Source organism: Mycosarcoma maydis, chromosome 10, assembly GCF_000328475.2.
Source record: "Mycosarcoma maydis chromosome 10, whole genome shotgun sequence".
Taxonomy (NCBI): Eukaryota; Fungi; Basidiomycota; class Ustilaginomycetes; order Ustilaginales; genus Mycosarcoma; species Mycosarcoma maydis.
Genome location: NC_026487.1, coordinates 352,024 through 365,531, shown reverse-complemented (window position 1 = coordinate 365,531; position 13,508 = coordinate 352,024). Strand labels below are relative to the sequence as shown.

Here is a 13,508-nt window from a genome sequence, read left to right as displayed (position 1 = left end):
TTCCTGTCTGCCACTTTTATGAGCCTGGCCCGATCGTCGTTGCGTTCGGCTTCGTACCACCATTTCCAACTATTTCGGTCCGTTGCCAGCAGAAGCAGCAATAACCGACTTGTTACCAGACAGGCCCGTTTCTTGTTCTCCACCTACTCATCTTCTCGCAGCACAAACGACTCGTCCTCAGCTCGATCATTCCGAGCCACAGGCCCATTTGCAGCACTCTCTGCCGTTTCTATTCGTCACTCGTCGTCCCACGCAGCCTCCTCGTCCTCTGACACAATGACCGAACACACCAACGGTGCTTCTTCGTCTTCGGGTCCCAAGGTCCACAAGGTCGTAATTATCGGCTCGGGTCCTGCTGGTCATACTGCTGCTATATACCTCGCGCGAGCCAACCTCGAGCCTGTTCTCTTTGAGGGTATGCTTGCCAACGGCCTTGCTCCCGGCGGACAGCTCACGACAACCACTGATGTTGAAAACTTCCCCGGTTTTCCTGAGGGCATCCGTGGTCCCGAGATCATGGACAAGTTCCGCGCGCAATCCGTACGTTTCGGAACCGAGATTCACACCGAGACCATCGCAAAGCTGGATCTTTCTTCGCGCCCGTTCAAGTTCTGGCGCGAGTGGGCCGAGGACAAGCCTCCCGAGCTCACCGAAACTCTCATCATTGCTACGGGTGCCAGCGCCAAGCGCATGCACCTTACCGGCGAGGACACCTATTGGCAGAGCGGTATCTCGGCGTGTGCCGTTTGTGATGGTGCCGTGCCCATCTTCCGAAATAAGCCGCTCGTGGTCGTTGGTGGTGGTGATAGTGCTGCCGAGGAGGCCATGTACCTCACCAAATACGCCTCGCACGTCCACGTTCTCGTGCGTCGAGACGAACTGCGTGCCTCCAAGATCATGGCCAAGCGTTTGTTGGCGCACCCCAAGGTAACTGTCCACTTCAACACAGTACCCATCGAGGCCAAGGGTGACGGTGAGCTGCTCCAGGCTGTGCGCGTCAAGGACACCAAGACCAACGAGGAGCGCGATATGGACGCCAACGGTCTTTTCTACGCCATCGGTCACTTGCCCGCAACCTCGCTCGTCAAGGGCCAGGTCGACCTCGACAGCGACGGATACATCATCACTACGCCAGGTACCGCCCAGACTTCAGTCAAGGGTGTCTTCGCTGCTGGTGACGTGGCTGACAAGAAGTACAGGCAGGCTATCACGAGTGCAGGCACTGGATGTATTGCTGCCCTTGAGGCTGAGCGTCTTTTGGCCGAAGAGGAGGTGCTCGACCCTGTCGATGCTGCTCAGGCCAATCACTACACTGGTACTGACAAGGCATAGCGTCGCTCTGTAACGTCACTTACGTATTGATTAGATGTGGCTCATCTCAGGTAACAGCGGACTCTTCGCAAAGATGGTTGCTTCCTTGACGTTGGGAACTGCCCTGTGTGAATTTGTGTTTAACTAAGTTAACGCTTGATCATCTGTCGTAATGCTAGCCTCTCTCAGGTATTGAGCCTTGTCATGCAACGTGCTACCGCCGTGGGAGAAGTGTGAAGAACAAAGACTCCAAGTCTCAGAAGGGCCTGTGTGATCACGTGACGTATCAAGACATGGCGTAGTCGTCTTTTCCTCTCTATTTTCTTTTTTGGTGTGAGATTGAATCAAAGCACTGCCGACTTGGTTGCAATTTTCTACGCATTCGTGATTCGTGATTCACGATTTAGGTGCATCGATGTCGGACCTTTTGCTTCTTCTTGCCCTGACCGCTGACTGCGCAGCTTCAACTTTGCCTTCTACATTCGTGATTCTTACCTTGCACTGCGAACAAAGAACAGGTTCACTGTCATCCACCACTTCGGCGCAGACGAGTTTTTCGCAGCATCTATCATCTACCGCTCAGGTCTCTGCAGTTGACGTAGGGTTACATTTCAGGTCGCGAGGAAACATACGCGGTTCTCGCGCGCAGTTAGTCTCGTCCGCATTCTCATCCAAGCACAATAGAACAGTCCCGACAACGGCTCTTCGCTGTCAAGCACGCACAGAGGACATCGACGAATTGCACCGCTCTGCGCCTGCTCTGACGCTTCTTCACCGGCAATCAGCGCGTGAGAATCTCTAGTTGAGCGAACACAGCTGGACCACTCCAACCCTACGCACTCGAGGGCTCTCATCTCCCACCTCTCTCGCCTGAGCTATACCAGCATCCTCTTTTTCCGTGACCATGGCATTCTTCTCATCTGCATCCACGCCCAGCACGTTTGGTGCACGCCCTGCGGCCACCCCGGGGCAGATCAATACTTCGGCAGCGACCAAGACAAGCGGCGATCAGGATCAAGAGGTCGCACCCGGCGCCACCGACACCGTCAGCTGTCTCGCATTCTCTCCCACCGCCGACTTCCTCGCCGTAGGAAGCTGGGACAACAACGTTCGCATCTACCAAATCAACAAGACTTCCCCAACGCCCGTGCAACCGTGGCAGCAGTATTCACACGAAGCGCCAGTGCTCGATCTTTGCTGGAGCACCGACGGCGCCAAAGTGTTTTCCGTCGGAGCCGATAAGGTGTGTCGTATGTTCGATATGAACACTAATCAGCCTACGGTGGTGGCACAGCACGCTGATACAATCCGAAGCGTTTGCTGGTTAAACGTCGCTGGCGGCGTGTTGCTGACAGCGGGTTGGGACAAGCAGTTGAAGATCTGGAAGATCGACAATCCCGCATCGCCGCAGGCGGTGCATTCATTGACGCTGCCCGAAAAGTGTTACGTCATGGACAACGTGCAAAACGTAGTTGTAGTGGCTATGGCCGAGCGAATGGTTCTTGGATTCCGATTGGAAGAAACAGGCTCCATCACGCCTCTCACCGAACAGCAAAGCCCTCTCAAGTACCAGACCCGCTCCATGGCCGTTCTTCCAGATGGTGATGGTTACGCTCTGGGTGGAGTAGAAGGTCGTGTAGGAGTACAATACTTCCACGATCCACCAGACAAGGACAACAAGGTCAAGAAATTCGCCTTCAAATGCCATCGTCGCGCCAACGCCGATCACCCAGAGGTACCGCGCAACGAGTCGCACCTCTTCCCGGTCAACTGCATCGCATTCAACGTTCACGGCACCTTTGCGACAGGAGGTGCAGACGGAAGCATCAACTTTTGGTGTAAGCAGTCGAGGACCAGGTTGAAGACCATGGAAACAAAGGGTCCGGCTAACGCGCCCAAGGAGTTGCTCAAGACGAACCCGGCTAAACAGCCAATCACCGCGATCGGATTCAACAGAGACGCGACGATTCTGGCTTATGCTGTCGGATACGATTGGCATAAAGGCTATGCTGGGGCGGGGGCGGTGGAGCCGAAAGTGTACATACAACCGGTCAACTACGAGGACGTGAAAAAGAGACCTCCCAAAGCATGAAGTTGAAGTCAAGAAAAGTGCGCTCGATGCAATGTACGATGTTTTTCCAAGTCTGTAGCGTCTCTTTCTCAGACGTGAGGCCTTACTGATGATAGATTGAGCTGCGTTGCGTGAGATGAATGCAGTGCAACGAACAAGATCAGGTTTGAATAAGTTACTCTGATCTTTGTGAATGACAAAGTGTTTGGGCACACCAAGATACATCTGTGGTTGACATGCATGAGTTCACGCACGGTTGGTAATCAAGTTCAATACACCCCTTACCCTCGCGACCACTCCTCCGCCATATGCAAAGCGCACCAATCCATTGGCAAACGCCCATGACTTGCGCGGATTCTCCATCGGATAATCCATTCTCGCCGGGATTTTCGTTCTGACCCAACCAAATACTCTATCTCTCGTAACCGCTTTCGCGTGAGTCAAGCTTAACAAGCCTTCGGGGCCGGCAAACCTGCCGTAACCACTCTTTTTTACGCCTCCAAACGGTAGGTCCTGGTTGAGGTAGCTCACGCCAAAGTCGTTAATGTTGACCATCCCCGCTTGGAGCTTTTCGGCAACATAGGTGCATTGGGTGAGGTCAGAGCCAAAGACCGAGGAGCCGAGACCGTAACGTGTCGAATTAGCGATTTGAATCGCCGAGTCGAGTTGCGTGCTGGGGAAGGGGAGGATCAGGAAGATCGGGGCGAACAGTTCTTCGTTTGCGATCGCCATGGTTGGACGAACATTAGTCAGAAGGGTTGGGGTAAAGTAGTGGCCGTGTTTCCAGCGTGGGTGGATGAAGCGTTTACCGCCGACAAGCAGGGTAGCACCCTGACTGACGGCGTCGGAAATGAGTTGTTCGATCCGATCAAATCGAGCATCGGTAATCATGGCGCCCATGTCAACGTGTGCGAGCTGTTGGCACGAAGAAGATGATCCGAACGATACGTCGTCCATAAAGCTGCCCAACTTCAACGCGCGAATTCTGGGTTCTACAATCTTGGCCAACTTATCGGCAATCGCTTGGTCAACAATGAACCTCTCGATGCCGATACAATTCTGACCACTACCCTGGAAACAGCTTCTCATGAAGGTGCTTCCAAAGAAGTTCAAATCTGCATCTTTGAGCAGCACCGCAGGATCCTTACCACCCAACTCCAACGTCACCGGTGTCAACTCCTTTGTGGCTACCTGGGCCACCTTTCTGCCAACCTCCTCGGATCCGATGAATGTGATATGCGAAACCTCTGCGCTGCCGGTCAAAGATTCCACTGCCTCGGGCCAGCACGTGACCACCTGTACCAAGTCGGGATCCGCCCCGCTCACGCGCAAGCATTCCCTGACACAATTGATAAAGTAGTGGGCTGACCAACAGACGAGCTCGCTTGCTTTGACAATGATGGCATTGCCGGCAAAGACCGAGCTGATGATAGGTCCGAGGACGTTGTGCGCCGAATAGTTCCAGCTGACACAAGCGACGACGACACCCATGGGTTCGTGTCGAACTTGACAGATTTTGTGCATCAACAGGAGGTTGGTGGAGCGGGATTCTGTGCTGAGCACTTTTTCGCCATTCTTGATGGTCCAGTTGAGCTTGCTGAGGGTAGTGAGGATTTCACCAAACGTAGCGTCGATCGCCGTTTTGCCAGTATCGCGAGCGGCTACTCGCACGATGGTTTCCGAGTCGTTGACGACCCAGTTCTTCATCGTCCGAAGCACTTTACGACGCAGAGCAAATGATGAATTTGACCATTTCGCCTGCGCCTTTTTGGCGGCTTCGATTTTTCGTGCGATGCTAAGCGGCGTATCGGCATCGACCTCTCCGATGAGGTACGCAGTCGCCGGATCGTAGCAAACAATCTTTTCCGGGTTCGAAGCATCTCGAATACTCGGCGTTTCGAGCACCTTGCCGGACCATCCGGCTCGCGCTTGTGGAGGAGCATCGATGCTGATCGAAACACCTTGTTCCGCAACGTACGCACTGAGAGCGGAACCAAACCGTTGAATGATCAAGACGACAAGGCCGGTGAAGATGAGGCTTGTAGGTGATCGAACGGCGCTCGAGCGAAGAGGAGGTAGCAGCTGGAACAAGAACAGGTCGGTTTGTAGGACAAACAGCTGCAATTGCAGCTGGGCCTGCTCGAACCAGTGTGATATATCCGGACGCAAAGACGCCATCGTTGAAGGACGAGGATCAAGGTGTCGACCTTATTCGAGTGACGATGGGAAGAAGGTGAATAGAAGAAGAAGAAGAAGAGGTAGAAGAGGAACAGGAAGAAGAAGAAGAAGAAGAGGTAGAAGACAAGCGAGGCGTGCTGCTCTTCATGGTCAATCCAATGGGGAGCCAACACCAAACGCAACACAGACACACGCGGCAAACAAGACGCATGAGAAGAAAACAATGCGTGATGCAGATGTGTGCGTGTGGAAAAAGTCGTACGACCTTTATCCTCGGCTTTACTTGCTTGACAGGTGTTCCGAGACAGCCCACGAGGCACTCGTGATGGCAAACACGCGGACAGCTTTCAGTGAGATTCGTGATTCACGATTCGCGATTGAATATTTTGGATCGTAGCTGTTAGATAATTTTTGAATCGCATCTGATCGGGATCTGGCTCGTGCCATCGAGCCAGATCACATGGAGAGGCAAATCGACTTGATGCTGGAAGGACAGGTAACTTAGATATTGGATGGATTCGAGAGACGAGGGCAAAGGGTTTTGGCGTTTGTACAGGGTCCAATCCATCGGGTAAGCGAGAGACGGCTGAGGAATGCTTGGCGCTCCATCGTATCTAAAAATTTGTGGTGCGGCTTGCAGATGCACAAGAACGTGGCGAGACCATGCTGTTATCTAACTTAGGTGCGAGGCTGTGACTTCAGATCTGATTGCGCCAAGACATGCCAATCAAGGAGGAGCGCTTTCGCTTTTCAGGTCCATGACTGTGCATCGATTCGACCGTCGATAGAAAACAGTCTTGGTGCATCGATCAATCGCATGCTCTTCGTTCTTGGCAGGTGATACAGCCCGTAGTATGCTTCGCTGCCGTCATGAATCTTGGTGAGTGGACTACTTGACGACACCCACATTCAACAAATTCGTGATTTGTTCGAAGGCATACACAGTAGCGTTCGTTGGGTTTCGGCGGCAGCCTGCGTGCTAGTCGCTTTGACCTGCTCTTGGCGCGTCTACTTGGTGCGATGTACTCCAGCCCATCTGGAAAGTTTTTTCTCGCTGATGCTGCTTTCGTTGTCGTTGTGTCTAGCAAGACGGAGCGGGGCCGTTGCAAAGAGTTGAACGGCAAGAAAACGCGTTAAAGTCGCCGACGATAGCGACAACGAACACGGATGAGAGCCACACTCGTGACTCTCGGCTGGCTGTTCCGAACGCCAAATTTCGAAGTTCGAAAGCTGCTGCTGCTGTTACTTACGACTCACACTGTGACTGTTGCTGAACGTCAATTTGAGCAAGTGGCGACGCGGCAGCAATTTTGCATGCTGACCTACGTCACGCAACCTAAGCACGAAGTTACAGTACCTCGCCTTTGGCCTCGAGAAAGGCACAGGAGATGACCGAATCACGAATTTCATGCTCTCTTGTCGCTCGCTTCGTTCGACGAAACACAGTCAAGTCAACTCATGCCTGAGCAAGCCAACTTACAACTTGGCGGTCAGTGTCAGGTCCAGCCTAAAATTCCTAGTTCTGGGACCTCCCCTGAAAGCCTTTGTGTACCTGTACCTGAACAAGCTTGAATCTCCTCAATGTCGTCAAGTCGTCAAGTCGTCAAGACTTGTCCTCTCGATAACACGGTTACAGCAACAAAATGACGCAACCACGAACAGTCAGTGGGTCAGTGATATCTGGTCAAGAGAGAGAGAGAGAGAGAGAGATTGTGTTGGATTCGCAATTCGCTTGCGACAAGCTGCGGTAGGATTTCCACCCACATCTTTTTATCAAACCTGCTTTGATTAGCTTAATCGTGGCCAGTGTAACAACAATCCTTGAGAAGGGAGACCGCGACCACGATAAGACTTGACAAAGAGGTGACAGACGTTGTTCCGAGACACTGGAATGTGTTCGTAGCTCAGTTCTGATCGACTCTAGCAGCAGACAACAAGTGTTCAACTCGTTATGCCGTTGGGTGGGTGGGTGTGTGTGTGTGTGTGTCTTTCTCTCTCTCTGGCCTACAGGTGCTTCATTTGATCGTCAGCAGATGTCACCCATGTATGCCGCACCAGGTCCGGTGGGCCTCAACTTGAGCCAAGGTGCCGCGAGTGGGATGGATGTGGAACGGCGGTCCAACTTAGGCCAGTCGTGGCTTTTGGAGCATTAGCCTCGCTTGGCACAACCAGAGGTCTTGGCACTCCTCACGCTGCCCAGACGCACTCGTGACTGCAATCGTCATGCTCTGCCTTTTTGTTTCTCGTTTGCCCCTCTTTCTGCCTCATCCTCACCCACGTCCTTTCTCGTGTGCACATCTGATCGATTCTCTTCAGCCAGCCATACTTTGCGTCCCACCACGTTCATCAACACCGAAGCGATCTCCTCTCTCTAAACCTCTTCACGCACACTGTTTCCAAGCAAGAGCCTAGTTCGGTCCATCAAGCGAATGTTCAAAAGCAGTCCCACCACCTTAGCTTCGACAACGCCATCTTTCTTTCTGACAAGACCATGAACACTTGCTTCGCGTGCTCGTAGAAGGATCCGATCCCCAACGGCACAGCCCATAGCCACCGAGCTAGCGAGCTGACACGCAAACATCGTTCTCAAAGATACCCCAGATTCTAAAGTATCCGGCAAGAAGGCGCTACTTGCAGACACATCATCATCACTATATACCCCCTGCCCCTGTCAAGGCTTGATCCCGCGTCGACTATCGAGTAGCCCGTTCACGATGACGTCCATCGCACGTCGAATCGTCAGCGGCCAAAAGGCTCGCTTCAAGGATCCTCTGCTGGACCTCGACCTCGATCTCACCTACGTCACTGATCACCTCATCATCATGGGCTTTCCGGCGTCGGGCGTAGCCTCTCTCTACCGCAACAAGCGCTCCGATGTGCGTCGCTTCCTCGACAAGCGTCATGACGATCTTTATCGCGTCTACAACTTTTGTCCCGTAACCGAAAACGCGTACGACGCCGATGAGTTTTACGGGCGTGTCTCGCGCTTTCCCTTCCCCGACCACCATGTTCCACCACTGAGTCTCATCCCTCTCTTTGTGGCGGACGTCACCGAGTATCTCGAGTCAGATCCGGATGCGACGGCTGTCATCCATTGCAAGGCGGGAAAGGGAAGGTCGGGAACCATGACGTGCTGCTATTTGGTTTCATTGCCGTATCTTCCTACCGCGCCTACTAGCATGAAGAATTATAGCAAGATGCAGCGCCCGCCCAAGCAGTCGATCGCACCATCTCCTTTTGCTACGATCGCTCCCGAAGCTGGACGACAGAGCGCTTGCCATGAGCAGAATGCAACTCAGGCACCAACAGTGATGCAGCTACAGCCGCCGAACGAAGACGGGCCCATGCCGCCACCCCGCCGAAGTAGTATGACGCTTCAGATTCCACGTTCAGCAGCGTGGGGCAACGTTTCGTCCTCCGACTCTTCCTACATGGCGCCTTCGACAAGCGGCACTCTTCGTCGCAGACCCTCCCTTGCGCCGGAGCAAAGCATCATTCGCAACGACGACCACAATCCGGAAGCAGAGATCGATCAGATCTCACGCCGACTCCAGACCATTTTCGATCTGCATACAGAACGACGCATGAAACCTCCATCTGCCAAAAAGGCTTCGGTACGCCCACGCTCTCGTTCCAACGCAGCAGGCCTTCGTCCGTCTGCGCACTCTACAGGAGTGATGAACTCTGCTGCTACATCGACGCTCTCGCTACGCGCTCTCGGTGCTGGACCAGCCGGTCGAAGTTGCGATGCTCTTCACATGACGCAAAGCTCCAACGACTTGAGCTCAAGTTTCCATTCACGATTTGCTAGCCACAGTCGGGCTAGCACCAGTATGTCGCAGCAGTTTGATGACAGTTTGCGCTACAGCCACGGATACGATCGTGCCGATCTCGGCAACTCTATGGTTGGTCCCCTCGGCGGCGCATACAGTCAAGATGACGATCGATCCGATTCGAATGCAGTCAACCAGAACACCGAAGATCGTGGTAGTACCAAGCAACCCAGGATGGGCGTGTCGATCCCCAGCCAGCGCAGGTGGGTCGGCTACTGGACACGCATTCTCTCTGGACGAGACGCACGTCTATCGATGATCTCGACTGTTTGTCAGCCACGACGTCTCATCCGCATCACACGCATCTCTGTCGAGCGACACGATGCGGCTTCGTCCAAAAACGCACAGGGTTGGCTCGAGCGTCTTGTACCCCACTCTGACTCGCTCAGCGTGCAACTAGTGCGCTATCAAGACTCGCTTGTAGAACGACTGGAATCCTGGGAGAGGCACGCACGTCGTCGGGCGAAAGCGTTCGGCAAACATGATCCTTCCGGCCTCGCCGGCGATCTCGATCTAGAAGAGCAGCAGCAAAAGCAGTATCTCAAAACGCTTCGTCGCAAGGCTTCCGACTTGCATTGTTGGGACGGCAACAAGTTTGGCGAGCAGCACGAGGGCAAGATTGGCAACTGGGGCATCTGCGTTAAAGCTGAGGCGGAGAGGGCAAGGGCGTTTGATTGGAAGGACAACGAGCCGCAGTTGGATTACTTTGCGCTGCTGCCGCAGAGTCAGCCACGCGTTGCTATCGATTGTGACCGGGTCGAACCTCTAAAAGGCAAGAAGAGGGATCGACTGTGGAAGTATACTTTCGAACCGCACGAGTCGGAGAGCAAAGAAAGACAAGCATCCACTTCAAGTTCGGATTCTGGCTACTACTCTTCCATCAGTCCCGCGGATGACACGGCCATCAACGGTAATGGCGATCAGACACATCTCGCGCCGCCCTCCAACGTTGATGCACGGGAGAGCTTGGACGCCGCTCCTTGCATCAGCACATTGCACAAGCTCACCCGCAAAGCATCCAACATCTTCCCTCGTGCTTCCTTCTCTGACCCTTCTTCTTCCAAGCTTAAGGACGAGGAGTCCACGCCACCATCGCCCACCTCTTACCTACCCAACTCTCACCCTGGCGTCGAGGTCGGCCAGATCCTTGACGCCGATCGTGAGGTGTGCGTCAAAGTGCTCGTCGGACGTACGGGTGTCAAGAACGCCAAGTTACCCGACATTGCCTCTGCAGGGTGGTGCTGGTTCATCCCTTCTTTTGAAGATCCTGATGCCGGAGACGCAGGTATGGCACGCGTGGGTGCAAAGACACTGATCAGATTCGAGAAAGACGAGATTGATTTCAGGAAGCAGCCGCTCGGGCTGGTTGCAGTTGAGGTCGAGTGGGAGTGGATAAGCGTTGGAGTTGATGAACAAGAGGTACAGTAAGCTTGGCCGCAGAGGCGAAATGTCATTTACGATTGCAGTAGATATACAGTTCGTTAGACAAAGCGCAATCATAACTCCAAAAAAATGACCCACACTTTGTGTGCAGGCGGCTGTTCGAGCTTTTAGATGTTTGTGAACAGATGGTGGCATGGTAGCGGCTTTGTCGATGATGGTGTTCAAGGCATAAGCTTTGCTCTTTGCTCTTCTGACTACCATCAACGCTATGCTGTCGGACACATGAAAACATCTTCTTCATTGCCAGCAAAGTGGCTTGAGGCTGTCTAGGAATAGCGTCTGGCTGTTGCAGAGGCATCTTGGCGCTTAAACTTGGCAGAACTCTTTCGAGTTCATGCGAATCAGTCAGAGAACTCTGAAGACTCTCCCCGAGTCTCGGAAGTTTGCGTGGATCAGTTGGTTGAAGTTCTGTCGTTTTAGTGCTAACGAAAGTGACAGTCTGATCCTAGACATTTCAGAACTGTCAGAGCGAGTCCGATCTGATCCATTCACGATTCTTTCACGTCTGTTGCATTTGTCGAAGTTTGGCGAAACCGCTTACACGCATCCCGCTTCGCCATCTCTCAACAGCCTGGAGAGAACAGGTGCAATGGTCACCGATGCGGGTAGGCGTGGTATCAACGCATTCACAAGACGGCTTCATCGAAACGCTGGTCAAGCTCCATAAATGTGGGATTTAATAGCAATGTTTCTGTAGTCCACCCATCTAGAGTACCAGAGTACGATCTCTTCTGCTGTCATGGTCCGAGATTCATATGATTTTGCTGGAGAGGGGCAAGCAAGGGAGGCGGCGTGTCTTCGCAGTCGTCAGTTATCAGAAAGGTGAAACACGACACACCAAACACCAAACACGAAACCATGAATCTTTGTCAGATTTTCAAAAAGTAGCGCCGAGTGGAGGTTTGCGTGCTGAAGTGACGATCGACCCGCGCTATCGCTCGAGCCACAAGGCAAAATGTGCGTCGCAGTCGTGAGTTGTTTCCAAACTTCCTTCACGATCACCTTCCGCAACTCGATCACGTTGTTCCGCGACGTATACACGCTCGAAGAGCTAACTTCACCTGTGCAGCAAGCTCCAGCGACAGGTGGTTCATCTCAGCTTTCAGCGTCGAAAGATCACGTGGGCCTGCGCTAGATTGAGCTTGGCAAACCTTTTCAAGTAAATCCGCGCAGGCATCTTGTGCTGCCCTCAGGCACTTGACCATCATGACCGCGCCATCATCGTCCTCGTCTGCCTCGATGGCCCGCGCTAACTTCGAGCTAAATAATGCCATCATCCCGCTATCATCCACCACGCTCGACTCCATTTTTGCATATGACAATGAAGCACAACGTGCCATCCTCCACGCCCAACCGTGGAAGACGGACCCGCACTTCTTCCAAAAAGTGCGCATCAGCGCGGTGGCTTTGATCAAGATGGTGATGCACGCACGATCCGGTGGTATCTACGAGATCATGGGTCTGATGCAGGGCAAGATCGATGTCGAGAACCGAACACTTTACGTTATGGATAGCTTCGCCCTACCGGTCGAGGGAACCGAGACGCGTGTAAACGCACAGAACGAAGCGTACGAATACATGGTTCAGTACCTTGACCACTCAAAAGAGGTCGGACGTCTGGAAAATGTGGTGGGCTGGTACCACAGTCATCCGGGTTACGGATGCTGGCTTTCTGGTATCGACGTCAATACCCAACGCACCAACCAACAGTTTCAAGACCCGTTCGTAGCCATCGTCATTGATCCCAACCGCACCATCTCCTCAGGAAAAGTCGACATTGGCGCTTTTCGAACCTTCCCGGAAGGCTACACATCTTCCTCTTCTATTGGAGGCGGAGATAGCGAGTACCAGAGCATCCCTCTCTCCAAGATCGAGGATTTCGGCGTACACGCCAACGAATACTATCCGTTGGAAGTGGAGCATTTCAAGAGCAGCTTGGACGGCAAATTGCTGGATTTGCTGTGGAACAAGTATTGGCAAAATACATTGTCTCAGAGTCCGCTGGTAAGCAATCGGGCGTATACGACGAGTCAGATCCGCGATTTGGCGGACAAGTTGGCACAGACGAATGCGGCGGTGTTGAATCGAAACAGTGTCAGTAGTGCTCCTTTTACAACGACAGCAGGAGCTGCGTCCGTTCGCATTGGGGCAGGTAAGGACGTAGCAGCGGAGACAGAGCAGAATAGCGGTGGGTCCGCCAAGGACACGCCAGCTGGTACGGCGCAAGACGCCGCGGGCCTAGTAAAGGAGTTCGAACAGAGGTCTAAAATGTCGGCGATATCTCGAGCTTCAAACGACGCCGCCAAGTTGGCCAGCGAAGCCAACCACGGCTTGCTAGCAAGCCAGCTCAAACATACGCTCTTTCACAATCACACCGCCACCCCAACTCCTGCATCCGCATCTGCGCCCACCCCAATCCGCTTATGATTCCCCCCTCCCCCGCCGTCACATCTCTGCGCAAACGCCAATCGCATCAATTCTCCTCGCACAATTACAGACACTCAGGTCGTCCAAACACAAACACTAAACACAAAATGCAAGTTTGCAGAGCATGCCGTTTGTTTGATACTGTGTATGTACTTCGATACATTGTGTGTGAGTCATAAAAGGATTCTGAATCAATTTGTGAATATCACGGTGCCGGTGGAGGAGGGTGATGATGAAAGGAGCAG

At 53.2% G+C, this 13,508-nt stretch overlaps 5 protein-coding genes across 5 annotated transcripts; 4 read left to right on the top strand and 1 right to left on the bottom strand.

The window, feature by feature from the left end:
* Positions 1–276: 276 nt before the first annotated feature.
* Positions 277–1,332, top strand: UMAG_03763 (putative thioredoxin-disulfide reductase TRR2; the record flags this gene model as incomplete). The annotated part of the gene is made up of 1 exon (XM_011391914.1): positions 277–1,332. The coding sequence occupies one exon, from the start codon at positions 277–279 to the stop codon at positions 1,330–1,332; it is 1,056 nt and encodes a 351-aa protein (XP_011390216.1).
* An 883-nt stretch (positions 1,333–2,215) lies between these two features.
* UMAG_03762 (uncharacterized protein) lies at positions 2,216–3,403 on the top strand (the record flags this gene model as incomplete). Its single annotated transcript, XM_011391913.1, has 1 exon — positions 2,216–3,403. One exon carries the CDS (start codon positions 2,216–2,218, stop codon positions 3,401–3,403), a length of 1,188 nt encoding a protein of 395 aa, XP_011390215.1.
* A 225-nt stretch (positions 3,404–3,628) lies between these two features.
* On the bottom strand, positions 3,629–5,560 carry UMAG_03761 (meiotic recombination directing protein; the record flags this gene model as incomplete). Its single annotated transcript, XM_011391912.1, has 1 exon — positions 3,629–5,560. One exon carries the CDS (start codon positions 5,558–5,560, stop codon positions 3,629–3,631), a length of 1,932 nt encoding a protein of 643 aa, XP_011390214.1.
* A 2,714-nt stretch (positions 5,561–8,274) lies between these two features.
* Positions 8,275–10,821, top strand: UMAG_03760 (uncharacterized protein; the record flags this gene model as incomplete). Its single annotated transcript, XM_011391911.1, has 1 exon — positions 8,275–10,821. The coding sequence occupies one exon, from the start codon at positions 8,275–8,277 to the stop codon at positions 10,819–10,821; it is 2,547 nt and encodes an 848-aa protein (XP_011390213.1).
* Positions 10,822–12,042: 1,221 nt separating this feature from the next.
* On the top strand, positions 12,043–13,263 carry UMAG_03759 (putative COP9 signalosome, subunit 5; the record flags this gene model as incomplete). Its single annotated transcript, XM_011391910.1, has 1 exon — positions 12,043–13,263. One exon carries the CDS (start codon positions 12,043–12,045, stop codon positions 13,261–13,263), a length of 1,221 nt encoding a protein of 406 aa, XP_011390212.1.
* Between the last annotated feature and the right edge of the window lie 245 nt (positions 13,264–13,508).